The 13,269-nt window shown below is 58.2% G+C and overlaps 2 protein-coding genes across 4 annotated transcripts; both read right to left on the bottom strand.

The window, feature by feature from the left end:
• Positions 1-81: 81 nt before the first annotated feature.
• NRN1L (neuritin 1 like) lies at positions 82-1,447 on the bottom strand (the record flags this gene model as incomplete). The annotated part of the gene is made up of 3 exons (XM_082677662.1): positions 82-367; positions 485-617; positions 1,372-1,447. The coding sequence occupies 3 exons, from the start codon at positions 1,445-1,447 to the stop codon at positions 82-84; spliced, it is 495 nt and encodes a 164-aa protein (XP_082533788.1).
• Positions 1,448-1,850: 403 nt separating this feature from the next.
• On the bottom strand, positions 1,851-13,045 carry EDC4 (enhancer of mRNA decapping 4). Of its 3 annotated transcripts, none has more exons than XM_082677519.1 (29): positions 12,788-13,045; positions 10,276-10,432; positions 9,761-9,872; positions 9,360-9,459; positions 8,902-9,091; positions 8,648-8,795; positions 8,454-8,558; positions 8,010-8,119; positions 7,844-7,927; positions 7,656-7,751; positions 7,460-7,562; positions 7,159-7,339; positions 6,992-7,064; positions 6,805-6,896; positions 6,542-6,729; positions 6,349-6,452; positions 6,103-6,259; positions 5,331-5,764; positions 5,142-5,246; positions 4,905-5,057; positions 4,783-4,819; positions 4,472-4,649; positions 4,214-4,369; positions 3,993-4,108; positions 3,742-3,907; positions 3,469-3,655; positions 3,157-3,376; positions 2,601-2,764; positions 1,851-2,367 (listed from the first exon to the last, which is right to left on the bottom strand). In XM_082677519.1, exons 1-29 carry the CDS (start codon positions 12,870-12,872, stop codon positions 2,175-2,177), a joined length of 4,194 nt encoding a protein of 1,397 aa, XP_082533645.1. In that variant the 5' UTR covers positions 12,873-13,045; the 3' UTR covers positions 1,851-2,174. The 3 variants fall into 3 exon arrangements, with proteins under 3 accessions (XP_082533645.1, XP_082533644.1, XP_082533643.1); XM_082677518.1 differs by having other exon boundaries at positions 6,103-6,256; XM_082677517.1 differs by having other exon boundaries at positions 4,214-4,649; positions 6,103-6,256.
• Positions 13,046-13,269: the final 224 nt, after the last annotated feature.

Below are 13,269 nucleotides of genomic sequence, written 5' to 3'. Positions count from 1 at the left end.
AAGCCGAGCGCTTTCGAGACGGGGCGGGGGGGGGGGGCAGGGGGGGTGGGGGGGGGACACGCTGCTACCCGGCCAGACCGGCTAGGCCAGAGGACCCAGGAGGCAGGCGAGTGCCAAAGCAGCCGCCAGCAGAGGGGGCTCGGGGACCCGAGTGGGTGCTGGCGCTGTCGCCCGCAGCGTCTCCTGGTTGGTCTCTGGGCCCGCCCCGTGCTCCTGAAGGCGTACAGGGGTGCCGCACAGAGTGTGCAAATTATCTGGGTGTGGGGCCCGGCGAGCTTCTTGCTGTAGTGACTCCCACACGGCGGCGGCCTCCTCAGGGCAGCCCAACAGGACTCGCGAGGCACAGGTGTGGAAATCATTCCAAGACCTGTCAAGGGTGTGGGGTTAGGGTAATCAGGTGGGGCAGGGGGCTTTGGAATGGGAGGGAAGAGGTTCAGACCCCAAGGGTGTGGGGTTGGGCTGCTGCCCTCACGCCTGCCCGTACCTGCAGACGCTCTCCAGCTCACCTCCGCGGCCCATGCCGTCCCCCAAGCGGATGAGACACTCGGCAAAGCCCTGGTATATGGTGTCACAGCGGCCTGGGACCGCTGTAGTTGCTGCCAGGGGAGATACAAGGACTGGGGGTGGGGGTGGAGAATAGTTGATAGGATGAGGTGGCGTGCCCTCACCATCCCCGCCCCTCGCCGCCAAACCCCAGGGGCTTGTTTACCAGGGGGCGTTCTGGGGACGTGACTCAGCGTGAAAGGGGTGCCCCAGGGAACTAAGGGGCACATCTGGGGACCACCTGCCTCTGCCCCCTTCTAGGCAGACCTGGACAGGATAGGTGGGGATGGGGGAAGGAGAAGCCTCGTCCCAGGAGTTGGCTCTTCTTCCAAGCTGCTGGGTCCCAGGTCAGGTGAGAATGGTCCAAATGAGAGTATGGACATGGTGAAAGGAGGCAGGTCCCCTGGCAACTTCCAGTTTCTCTGCAGCCTAGACAATCTTTGTTTGGCCTTTCCATCCCCTCCCCAGAGACAGGTGTTTTCTGACGGGTAGGGCAGAATAGAGGGGGTTGGGATCCAGGTTCGACCCTAAGAGAGGACCTCAGAGATCCCACGGTTGGTCTGGGAGTCCCGCAAGAGGTCAAGTCTCCCCTTATCAGGATGGAGACTGTGGAATTTGGGGGTTCTTCCCTCCGAAACTAGGGTTCAGTTCCCACCCTCACTTTACATCCTGAAGCCACTGGCACACAATCCCTCCCTGGAGCCCTCACCTCCTCTCCACCCTGACTCTCAGCGCTCAGGAGGGCTGTGCCTCAGCTCCCACACAACCTACACCCAGCCTGGGGAGGGGGTGTGTGGACTGGGTTGGGTCCAGCACGCTGGCACTCACCAAGGGGCGGCAGCAGCAGCAGCAACAGCCCCAGTGCACAGGGCGGTTGCCAGCGGTGACAGAAGCGGCAGCACATCTTCCCTGGGCTGGGAGCCTAGTGCCAGAGCTGGCAGCTTGGAGTGCAGCCCTTCGGCCCAGCCCCCAGAAGGAGGAACTGTGATTGGATGGGGGCTGAGGGTGGAGCTCAAACCAGCCAGCAGCCCCGCCCCCCAGTTCAGATAGGCAAAGAAGGGAGGGACTCCAGAGAGGAGAACCCAGGAGCTCGGGGTGGTGCTGAGCTGATCCCAGGGCCCTTGCCTTGCCTCAGAGATGGAGAGCGGAGATCTGGGAAGGCAGTTGGGCAGATGAGGGTGGGTGTCCAGGGCCCTGGGGTGGGTTGGCCTAGACAGAGCTCCAGGAGAGGGGGCAGGTAACAAAGGGCAGTTATCAAAGTCATGCCAAAGAAAAGCATACACATACTCCATTTTATTCCAAAAGGATTTAATTGAATTTCTCAATGTTTTTCAAAAACAAAAAGAACCAAACTGGTGGTAAAAAGGAACATGGAAAATTCAACTAAAGTGGTGTCATAATCTCAGGGGTCATGCTCCAGGCATGGCAGAACCCAAGAAGGCACAATACCCACCCTGGGCCCAGCCTAAACCTGCTGGCTACCACAACCTATAGACCATAGCCAGTGCTATCCCCATCAAACACGCCAGAGGTGGGAGCCTGAGCAGGTAAAGGGCAGACATGACCCTGCTTTGGCCTAGGCCTGTCTGCTGACCTTCAGTGCCACCCCATCCTGGGCAAGGCAGGCTGAGCTAAGGGAGGCTGGGGGTCATAAGGCCGTGCAGCATGAGGCTGAGACGCCGGGCCGCTTTGCCAAGTGAGTTGTGTGGCTCCGCCTGCAGGAACTGGAAGAGCTTCTGGCGCACCTGGGCCATGACGGAGCCCATGTGGTCCCGAGTGATGGGGTCACTGTGGTCCAGGTGCATCACAGCCTCTTCCAGGTAGCTGGGGGTTTAGGAAAAGGACAGGCTACAGGTGATCTCCAGCAGAGAGGAGTGCCCCCTGGTGGCAATGAGGCCCAGAGGCTGATAATGGAGGCCTCAAAGCCTGAGATGGGTGGGGACAGAGGGGATGGGTGGAGAAAATTAAGGAGGGGAGTCAGGCAGGAGTGGGAGTCGCTGCTTTGAACTGCTCCCCGCCCTTCACCACAGCCCTAGTCCCTGACTATGCCCACTCACCTGAGCTTGAGGTCAGTTCGAGTGCCAAGGTCAGAGGCCAGTTGCTGGATGAGTGAAAGGAGTACAGGCTGGGAGAGGGGGCAAGGTGGCTGCCCAAACACCTGGCCTGGGTCTACAGTTTCACACACGTACAGCACCAGGTTCAGGTCGGCAGCTGTCAGGGCCTGAGTAGAGAACAGAGTTTATAGCTAATGTCAGGATGGAATGCCTGCTTGTCTGGCTATGTGGCCTGGGAGAGGATGACCAGAGTAGGGCATCCTGAGGGGGATGCTTTGGGGCCCAGAGAGAGCACTGTAGGGCTGTGTTGTTACTCTAGGGAATCAGGAAAGTTTTCCTGAGAAGGGTGGTTCTGAAACAAGGTAGACTGAGGTAGGAAGAAAGGGATCCAGGGTCCAGACAGAGGGAAGAGCAAGGGAAATGCCCTGGAGGCCAAAGAGAACCAAAAAGAGTCTGCTGAGGCCAGACCACCCAAAGCATGATGGGTAGAGTGGAATGTATGATGTGTGAGCCTTGTCAGGAGACTCCTGACTCTATCTGGGCTTAGTGCCCGGCTTACCTGCTGGAAGGCCTGGTTGAGGTGGCCCTGCTGCAGCAGCTGCAGGATATGGGCTTGCTGGGCTTGGCAGTCGAGGTGGGTGGTAGGGACAGGTGTGCCAGCAGCTGAGCGCATGGCCTGCATGATGCTAGAGGTGACGGCAGCCTGCTGCTCCTTGAGTGCCACACTCACCTCACCCTTAACAATGCGCTGCACCTGTGCTAAAATTGCCTCTTGCAGGCTGCAAAGGCAAGTGAGGGAGATGAGGCTGACAGGCAGTTGAGTCTGGCCCTTTCCAAACACACCACCTTGCTCAGTGCCCTGCCCACACACCTGCCCACAGCCACGTGCAGCTGGTGCTGCACCTCAGCCCGAACGCTGCTGGACACGGTAGCCGCCATCTGCTCCGTGGCTCCCTGCAGCGTGCTGACCAGGCCCCGCAGCTGGGCCAGCACGGGCTCCCGTGCCTCCTGTTCTCGTGCCTTTCGGCTCTTCATGTGGCTCTCCAGCTGCTGCAAGTCTGAGAAGTGACCATGGGGGCCATGAGAGGGATGGTAGGGAGAAGACGATAGCCCTTCCCTTCTTGGGGCATATGACCCTACTCACATTCCTGCGTGCCCAGTCGGAAGCTATCATTGATCTGCTGGAACATGGCCTGGCAGCTCTTCTCAAAGGCGGGCAGTACCACGCTCTGGAAGGCTTCACGGTAGGCGGCCTGCATCGGCCCCTGTAACGTGTCTGCGGCTGCTCGGGCAATGGCATCTGTTAAGTTCTGGGGGTGGAAGAAGGGGCCTGAGTTGAAAGCTGAGCCCAAGCCCACCAACCACCAACCTCCCTCACCTTGGGTCCCATAGCACCTTGGACTTCAGCAGCTTGGAGATATTCTCTTTCATGCTACCCTCCACGGCTGTGAGCTTGGTGGCCACTGAGTTGCTCAGTTGGCCTGCCACGGGCTCCAGACTCCTAGACACACCTGGGACAGGGTGAGGAGGGAAAGGTAGAGCCATGAGAAGAAGCTTGACAGGTAGGGGGCCCCACTCCCATCTGGCCCACCCAGAAGTCTCCATGCAAAACTCACATGGAGGAACCGTCTTCTTGATCTCATCCCGTATGCTGCGCTCCAGCCGCCCAGCCACAGCTGAAGATAGCGCTTGGGACAGCTGTTGCGTCAGCTGCTCCTGCAGCTGCCCACCACGCTGCTGTCCCTCGGCCAGTGCCCGCTCCAGTCGCCGCTCTGCATTGTAGCTAAGGAACAGGGCTGCAGCAGGTCCCATATCCCTTCCTGGGCCAAGAATGCTGCTGCCGCCCCATGCTGTGCCACTGCCCACAAGGATACGCTCCTGCTCGTGCCGTGACTCTAGGGCACGTTCTACGTGGCCCGTGACGGTGCTCTGCAGGCCTTCAAGTTGGGTGCACAGACGCTGTAGCAGCTCTTCTTGGCTGTGTCGAAGCTGCGCCAGCTCTCTCTGCTGTTGCCAAATTAGTGCTGGCCAGTCCTCAGGGGCCTCTGCCACCTGCCAGGAACACCAACAGTCACATGAAGCCCGCCCCGCCCAACCCCACACACCAGACCAGGGGAAGGCTTGGACCCTACCCCACCCCCACAGGCAGGAGTCCCAGAAGCAGAAAGGGTGTTTGCTCGCTCACCTGGTGCTCTGTGAGCCGGGATCCCACGGACGAATCCCTGCCACAGAGGAGAAGCACCTCAGGCCATGTCAAGCAGGCAGCCTGAAGACCACCCCTCTCCCTGGCCCCAGGACCCATCCTACCCGTCATCCTTTTTGCCCTTTCGCTTGAGCTTGGGTGAGGCCCGAGGGGATCCTTTGGTCTTCCAGTCCTTGGCAGGAAGACGTGGAGTGGGAACTTTGGTGCCAAAACCCCCTGCAGCAGAGGCCAGGCTGGCCACCTCATCATCATGGTCGCTGTGGGAAGGGCAGGGAGAGAAATAGGCACCTACCCACTTGTTGGCCCTCCCTGTGAGAGGAACGGTGCGGGGTGGTGCCTACCTTTGCTCGGCACTGGCGTCCTGACTGTCGTGTTGCTGTAGCAGGTGATAAGGTGGTCGGTGAAAGGCCAGGCTCTTGTGCTTTTCCTGGAGGCCATTCCGGGGGCTGGGGGGACAGGCCAACTCAGCAGTGGATGACTCTATCTGAAGCCCCTACCATCAGCACATTTCCCACTCCTAAGCTCCTCACCTCTCTGCCAGGCTGCTGCAGGTCTCACGAGTAATGTCTGGTGCCGTAGGCCAGACCTGACTGTCAGGGGCCGTGGCCTCCTGGGTCAAGGCTGCCTCCAGGAGGGAAGGGGTACTATGCCGATCCCCATCCCCAGGGCCTCCATCCAGGCTAAGCTGGGGGCCAAGCTCGGGTCCCGGCCGGGGCCGTGGAGACAGCAGGTGTAATGCTGAAGCAGCTGAGGCCATACTGTCTGGCTCCAGGCCCTCCGGAGCGGAGGAGCCAAAGCCACGGGACAGCGCCTCAGATGCGATCTCAGGGATATCCTGGGACAGGGCAGTGGAAGCCGAGGAGATAACATCGGGGGAGCGGGTGCGGCTGGGGGACGCCTGAGGTAGCCCCAGCGGCTCCACTTCCTGCAGCTCCAGGGATAGTGTAGAGGCAGCAGTAGGCACCTGAGGTAGGCCAAAGGTGGGAACTTAGGTGGTGGGAAGTAGGAGTAAAAGGAGTACAGAGACGAAGCACTGGTGTGTGTAGTGATGAGAGATGGGACAACAGGGAAGGGGGAGGAAGGTCAAAAATGGCCGCAGCCCAGGAGGAGAGGAGGTGGGGATGGAAAGGCTGAGGATCTGCCCTCCAAGGACACCGGGGGCTGAGATACCCTCAGGGGAAACATGGACCACCTGAGGAAGAGCAGGACCAGAAGACAGGGTGCTGTGGGAGGAGACTGCCGCCAGGCTTCCCACTCCCATATACCTTCTATACTGCACTTCACACACACCCACATACGCACCTGCCCAGGCCCTTTGGGAGGCAATTTGTCGGCCGGACTTGGGAGCAGGCCAGGCAGGAGGCTACGTGGGCTTGCCTGCAGGCTGCTACTGCTGCTTATTGTCAGACCGCCATCCAGCTGTAGCTTGGGGCTCAAGGTCAGCTCCTCAGGTGGCCTGCTGGCAGGAAGGATGAAGTGTAAGCAGCCAGAGCCTGGCATCACCTGGCACCAGCCCCTGACACGCCCTAACTCTGACCCTCATTTCACCTGGGCAAGGAGGGGTCCACGGCCGAAGTACTGCTCATGGCAGACACCGCCGTAAGAGAGGAACTGCTGCTGCTGCTGCTGCTGCTACTGGGAGATGCAGCGATCTGGGGAGATGTGGAGAACGAGGGCTGTGGCTGTGGGGGGCACTCCCAGGGCCTCCCTCCCTGTGCCCCACACTCTGCCCGCAGCATACCTGCTGCAGGGAGGTGCTAGGTGTCATGAAGGCGTCAGGTGTCATCAGCTTGGGCTTGGTCTCACTGCTCAGACTGAGGAAGTCTGCAGGTGCAGGCAGCTCCACGATGCGTCGGAGGTCAGACTGGGAGCCGTGAGTGGCCGATCCCAGGCCCTCAGAAGCCAGTTCTGGTCGAGACTCTCCAAATGCTGTGGGAAAAGCTGCCACTTGAGTCAGATCTCAGACTCCAGTCAGAACCTGCTTTCCTGTCACCCCCAACTCACCAAAGTCCTCATGGGCAGGGTGTGTAGGGAGCGGGACCACCACGTCAGGGTTCAGCTGTGGCTGGAAGCGAATCTGTACATCTTGCAATGCCCTGCAGGGAGAGCAGGGGGAGAATATGAGAGTCAGAGTCAGCAGGGTAGGGAGGGGCACAGACAGGGCACAGGCGGGCCTCCCCAGCACACTCACTTAGTGTGCACACAAAAGAGCTTGATGAGCACACCAGCTGCAGACTCCATGGCACCAGCTCCGTGGGTCCCATCTGCAAGGACAATGTGGACGACTAAGCCCCTGGCCCTCTGAGCCTCAGCACTCCCCTACATCCCAACACACATCCCTGACCCTGAGCAGCTCACCAGCCCCTAGGCTGTCATTCTCCTCCTCGGCTGGCAGCACCTCAGTGTGCCGCAGCCGGCAGCGACTCACAACCTGGATACCGAAGCTCAGCACAGGGTGGGTGAGCAGGAACTCAGAGATGGAGCTGAAGCAGGCACGGCCCTCCTCCTGGTTCTGCAGCAGTTCCATCACGTAGAGGACCTGCACAGGTAGCGAGTTCACAGCTGAGCTCAGGGGCTGGGAAGATGTGGATGTGCCACACACACCCTTGTCCTCCCTGATGATATCAGCTCTGCCCAGAGCGTCCCCACTGCAGCCCACCTTCCGTTGCACATCGCTGAGAATCAGGTATTCTGCTGAGAGGTCCAGGCAAACCTTGAGGCTTGGGGGCACACTCACTGAGCTGAAGATATCTGGGGAGAAGCTGGAGGGGGTGGCCACGAGGCAGGATGAATGAGACTGAGAGGGTGGAAGGAACCCAACCCTGCCCCTGCCCAGCCCCACAGCCCCTGCTTACCGAATGGTCTGCAGGCAGGTCCAGGACACCGTGCACCACATCTTCAGCTCCCGATTCTGGTCAGCACCAGTAATAAGGAACCTCCAGAAGGGGACCCTGCAAAGCAACAAGGCACTGAGTGGCTGGCTGGGCCCCTGCTGGGAGCCCAAAGTCCAGCCCACCACCCTCTTGCCTGCCCACTCACTCACTCAGGATCCTGTTTCTTGTGGTTGTCACAGAACAGGAGGCAGGAGAGGGGCCTCCCATCGTGAGGCTTCCACTCGTGCAAACACCTGCAGGCAGGTATATGAGTGGCCTGAATGGGTGATCTGATCTCCTACCTGGGAGAGCCCAGGCCCTCAGGCTCCACCTTACCTTGGCTCATCCTGCCCCTCAATGTAAATCTGCCAGAACTTGACGAAGCCATCATGACTTGCGGTAGCCAGGACAGTCCCATCAGGTGAGAGGGCCCCTTCACTTAGGCACTGGGAAGAACCCAAAAAGCCTTGCTTTGCCACCTGACTAGAGGTGGGAGCAAGTCCTCCTCAGGTGAGGATGGCAGTGAGCTAGGCTGACCCAAAGCGGATCTGCGTGTTTGTATGAAAGACAATGAATGGGGGCGGGGTACTGTAGAGAAAACCAGCTCCATAGGGTGCATGGTTAGGTGTGAGCGCCACAGGAGACGGGTCCCTCTGTGCTCCGAGTACCCATGGCAGAGTGCTAGAAAGCTATGTGGGCAGCTGTGAGAACAGGGAATAGATGAGGGACATAAAGGGGTGGGGAGAGGAGGGCAGCAAAGGCAGTCAGCTGCAGGCTTACTGTGCTGTGGCCTTTTACCACGATGAAGCCCTGCTTGATCTGGCTGACATCCACGGGCCAGGTGCTGTGGTTGGAGCGGAGCATGTCCAGGTCCCACACCTCAGCCTAGCAGGTACAGGGAGGTAAGCGTTCAGCCCATGACCACACCATTGCTACTTGGTCCCCTCCTTTCCCCCCAGGCCCAGCCCCCTCACCCGGTCCTCATGCAACAGGGCCACCGTTGGGCTGCCCTCCTCACAGCAGTCCTCACTCTCTTCGGGGATGAAGGGGCACCAGATGATCCTGCGGAAGTGATTCAGTGGAGTGCCCTCTGGCTGTCGGATATGGACCAAGATCTCTTCTCTGAGCAGGGTGTTAAGGGCTAGGCAGGTGGATAATGATGTACGTCTGGCAGACCCAGCTCCGCCCACTTTTCTTCAGTCCCCCATCCCACCCTGGGAAAGGATACTGAATTTTGCCATTAACCAGGGCCAAGCGCCACACAAACAGGTTGCCTGCCTCATCCAGGCAGGCCAGCTGTGGGGAATTGAGGTGTGCAAAGGCCAGATCAGCCACACTGCCTGTGAAGCCTTTGAGCAGGGTCCTCTCTGAAGTGCTGACACTGATCACCCGTACCATCGCTGAGCCGTTGTTGGCAGCTAGAATCAGGAGAGCGGTAGGCCATGAGTAAGTATCTAGGCCCAGGCAGCAGCAGAGAAGCCCTGCCCTTGCCTGCCTCTCTGCCACTACCAGTCTCAATCTCTGTTTTCTCACTCGGCTTCAGAAGGCCTGGCAGAGCTGGGGCCAGCACAGACAAGCCTTCCATTATACCTCTACGGTCTGAGTGGGCTGAGTGACTGGACAGTAGAGCTGCATCTCTGGGGCTACTAGCAGAACACCTCCCTCCTCTGTACTGTGCCTACTCACCCCGAATAGCATAGGCCAAGAAAGAGTTGGACACAGCAATCAGGTTGCCATAGTAGTATTTCTGCTCCCAGTCATACTTGGCGACGGGCTGGATTTTCACCTGAGAATCAAGAGTGAGGAAGGTCATAGAAATCGAGGGCTGGGGCAGCTTTCCTGGAGCTGAGGTAGCCCCCAGCATGCCTGGGGACAGTAGAGGCCATATGCGCAGGCCCAGCCACCCATTCACAATTCTTGGGGCCAGATTCCCAAAGAGACTTGGCAGCCAACCCTGGCTTCCTGAGACTGGGATACACTAACTGTCTGTCAGGATAGTCCCCATAGGTACTGGCAGCATGGAATGGGGGAGGGACAGCCTAAGTGTGCCCCATCCATTATACATGCCATGACATCCTGGTGCCCACCTTGTTGCTCCCCCGTGCCTTGCTCGAGATGCTAGAGTCACTGCTGGCCACAATCTCCACCTCCTTGGCCAAAATTCCGATGCAGGTGGAACTGTCGTCTCCTAAGAGGCAGCTGGGGGGAGGGGTGCATAGAGTGACTCTTGTCCACCCAAAGTCTCGATGGGCAGGGTTGGGGGGAGAAGATACAGACACTCTGGTGAAAGTGTAAAGTCCCAGATGCCCAACTCTGCCTGGTTCACTGGTCCCCAAACCTACAGCTTCCCTTGCTCACCTCCCTCCTTGGGAATGGCCCTACTTCCATGCTAAACCAGGTGCCCAAACTTCAGATCCAGGCCAAGCCCTTGAGCTTGTCGTTGCCCCTCATCCTAGTGCAAACTCAGGTTAAGTGTTCCACCCCAGGTCATCTAGTGGGGAAGCAGCAGAGGCTGCTAGACCCTCTCCCCTCACCTTATGCCTTTAGTTCACAAATGCCTCAAAGACCCCATCACCACCACTGCCATCTCCCAGACACTCACATGACCTGCTTTTCCTGCAGGTTAATAGGAGGCATGGCTCGGAGACCAGGCTTGTTTGTTGAAGTACCATCACTTGAGCAGAGGGGGTCTGGGACCAGGAGCCCATTGAGATCTCCATTGTAGGCATTAGATGGTCGCTGGCTCTCTGCACTGGGACCTAGAGACAGAAAGGGCCACTCTGATGAAGTTATTCCACCTGCCCACTGGCCTCTCCTCCTGCAGAGCTTCACTCAAGAACCATGAGGTGCTCTAGGAACACTCAACAAGGCTCGTCAGTGGCGAGGAGGGCCCTTTGTTCAACCTTTATTCCATAAACACTGATGGTGAACCTAATGCATGCTAGGACCAAGGATGAGCATGAAGCTCTTCTACCTGAGGGAAGGGTATAAGAATGCTCTGAGTGCAATTAATACTCAGGCCTGGGTCAGTACAGAGGGACTCTGTGTACTCGAAGGAGGACATGGGAAGGGTCAGGACAGACTTTACAGAGGAGGTGCCATCAGAGCCAGCGTGGCTAGAACACACAAACATGGGAAGGATGGAGGGAAAACAAGGCTGCAGAGGTCTCGGGTATGAGGCTAGGGTGCTTAGATTTTCCCTGTGGTAATGAGAGCCACAAAAGTTTTAAATAGGAAAGTGACATGATCTGCTATGGCCAGAGGACTGACTGCTCTGAAGTAGCATGCAGGATAGTTGAGAATCCAGGTGAGAGATACCAGGGCCTACATCAAAGTAGTGGAGGGGTTGGAGAAGAGGGGGTGGGCTTCTAAGGCATGGAAAAACATGATAAGATGTGGAAGTAAGAAAGGAAGGAGACTGCCTGACACGGAAATGGCTCAGAAGAAGCCACCCTGGAGGAATGGACATGAAGGAGTTGGACAAAGAGTAGAGAAATTATGGGGTAGGGTGTGCAATCAGGAAAGACAGCCTTTCAGTTGTTTACCATTGGCTGTGTTTCAAGCACCCTCATAGGTTCAGACACTACTCCAAAACTCCCAGGTAGCAAGGAGAGTAAGGCCTCATATTCAAGGAATATGACAAGTTTCTAGTCACAAAACTGCCTGGGGTCTCACATGGTCCTCCAGTGAGAGGAGACAAGCAAGGGCTACTTGGCAAACAGGGGAATCAAGTACCAGTCAGGAAGCAAAGAGTTACGAGGACCACCTCACTTGCATCACAGCCACCTTAGCTGCTCAGGGGTAAGCTGACCACTCTCCTTTCCAGGCAGGCTACCATGAGGACAAACAAACAAGCTACACATTACCCATGCCAGGCTCTACCAAACCTTTGTGAAGACCAGTTTGCTAGCAGCTAATAAGCATGAGAGGGCCAGGCCAAGCCCATGAGTCCAAGGAGCACACACTCCAGGCCTGGGGAAAAGGGTTTGGTGGTTCCAGGCAGCAGATAGATTTTCTCAGAGATTAGAGGTTAGCTAAACCCAGGAGTGAGCACCAGTGCCTGCTTCCAAAGGGAACCAGTTTGGGCCTTCCAGCAGGTTTCAGAACAGGGTCTGAGGAAACACCAATTCTCAGCTCTGGCCACTGCACATCCACACCTCCATTACCAGCCAGTCTCTCAACCACTACAACATTTCACAGGTCCCTGAACCTGCCATGAAACTTTGGTACTTTCACATATGCTATTTCCTCTTTGCAGAATGTCTTTCCTGACACCCAAGCCCCTCTCCATATTACAAGACCTAGCCTAAAAATTGCTCTTCTCTCAGATCTGTTCTCAGGCATTCTCCAGCCCCCACCCCACCCACCCTATCCCCATCACAGTGCCAAACACTTCTCTCTTTCAATGAGAAGAGCATTATATTACACCTTGTTAGCTCTGTGTCTTAGGAGCTCACTGAGGGCAGGAGCAGCTGAGGTACCACTGCAAACCCAAGAAAAGTTTAAACGAATGGACGTAAACTAGGGCTTGCAGATGTTTGTAGATCCAATCAGGACTGTGCAGTCTGTGATTTGCCTTAAACCCAAAGAGGACACGGAATTGGGGGTGGTCACCGTCCTCCTGAAAATCAGTTTCAGAATCGCATGCCTAGAGTCTGTATTCCAGAAGGAAGGGCAAGTTGCATAGGGAGATCAGCGGCTCTTCATTACAGCGCCTAGGTCTAGATCCAGAACTCCGCATACAGAGCCCAGACTAGGCCTCTGAACTATGGCAAAAGGGTAGGGAACCCGGGCCAGTCCCAGGAAGACTAGAGACGTTGCGGCCAGGACACCTGGTGGGCTCTGCGAATTCAGAGAAGGTGCCTCACCTTCAGCCGAGACGCTGAAGGACGAGGCAGAACGGCCCGGCTCCGGGATGGGGCAGGATTGCACCCAGGGGTCTGCGCCCTTCAGCAAGCACGCTCAGGGATTTGCCGCTCCGACCCTCGTCTGCCCTCACCAGCCGGGAGGATGCAGAGCCGGTCCTGAGTGACCCGAGGGCCATGAGGGTGGCCGAGGCCCGCACCGCCCTTCTGCCCGCTCACCAAGGACCCACCCCCACCGTTCCGGCTCACCCCCCGCGGGCCGGTCCAGCTTGAGGATGTCCCGCAGGTGCTGCGTGGCGTCCTCGATGTCGATGCTCGCACAGGAGGAGGCCATGGGCCCAGCCGCGGGCGCCCGGGTCCGCGCCGCGTTCGTTCGCCGCCGCCGCGCACCGTCCAGCTGAACACTACCCCGCCAGCACCAGACACTGGGACCAGTCACTACACTCGGTCCACCCAAAGCTCGCAAACCGCCACCCGCGCCGCGTCCCTGAGCCCCGCCAACCCCACCAACCGCCTCCACTTCCGGCCCGCCCCAGACTCGGCTCCCGGAACCTGAGCAGAGCGGAGAAGAAAGGTTCCGGGCTGGGGGTCGGACGCTTCGCCCCTCCCGGAGCCCGCCCCTACCGCGGTCCTGCCCCTGCGCTAGTAGGGTCTGGGGAGTTCCTTGAGGCTGAGGCAGAGCAAATGTCCACCTACTGGACCGCCCAAAGCGCCATACTTGCCTCAGGATA

The sequence above is a fragment of the Grampus griseus genome, assembly GCF_964374135.1.
Source record: "Grampus griseus genome assembly, chromosome: 19".
In the NCBI taxonomy this organism is placed as follows: domain Eukaryota; kingdom Metazoa; phylum Chordata; class Mammalia; order Artiodactyla; family Delphinidae; genus Grampus; species Grampus griseus.
Note: the sequence above shows the minus strand (reverse complement) of the source record. Positions and strands in the feature narration are given on the sequence as shown.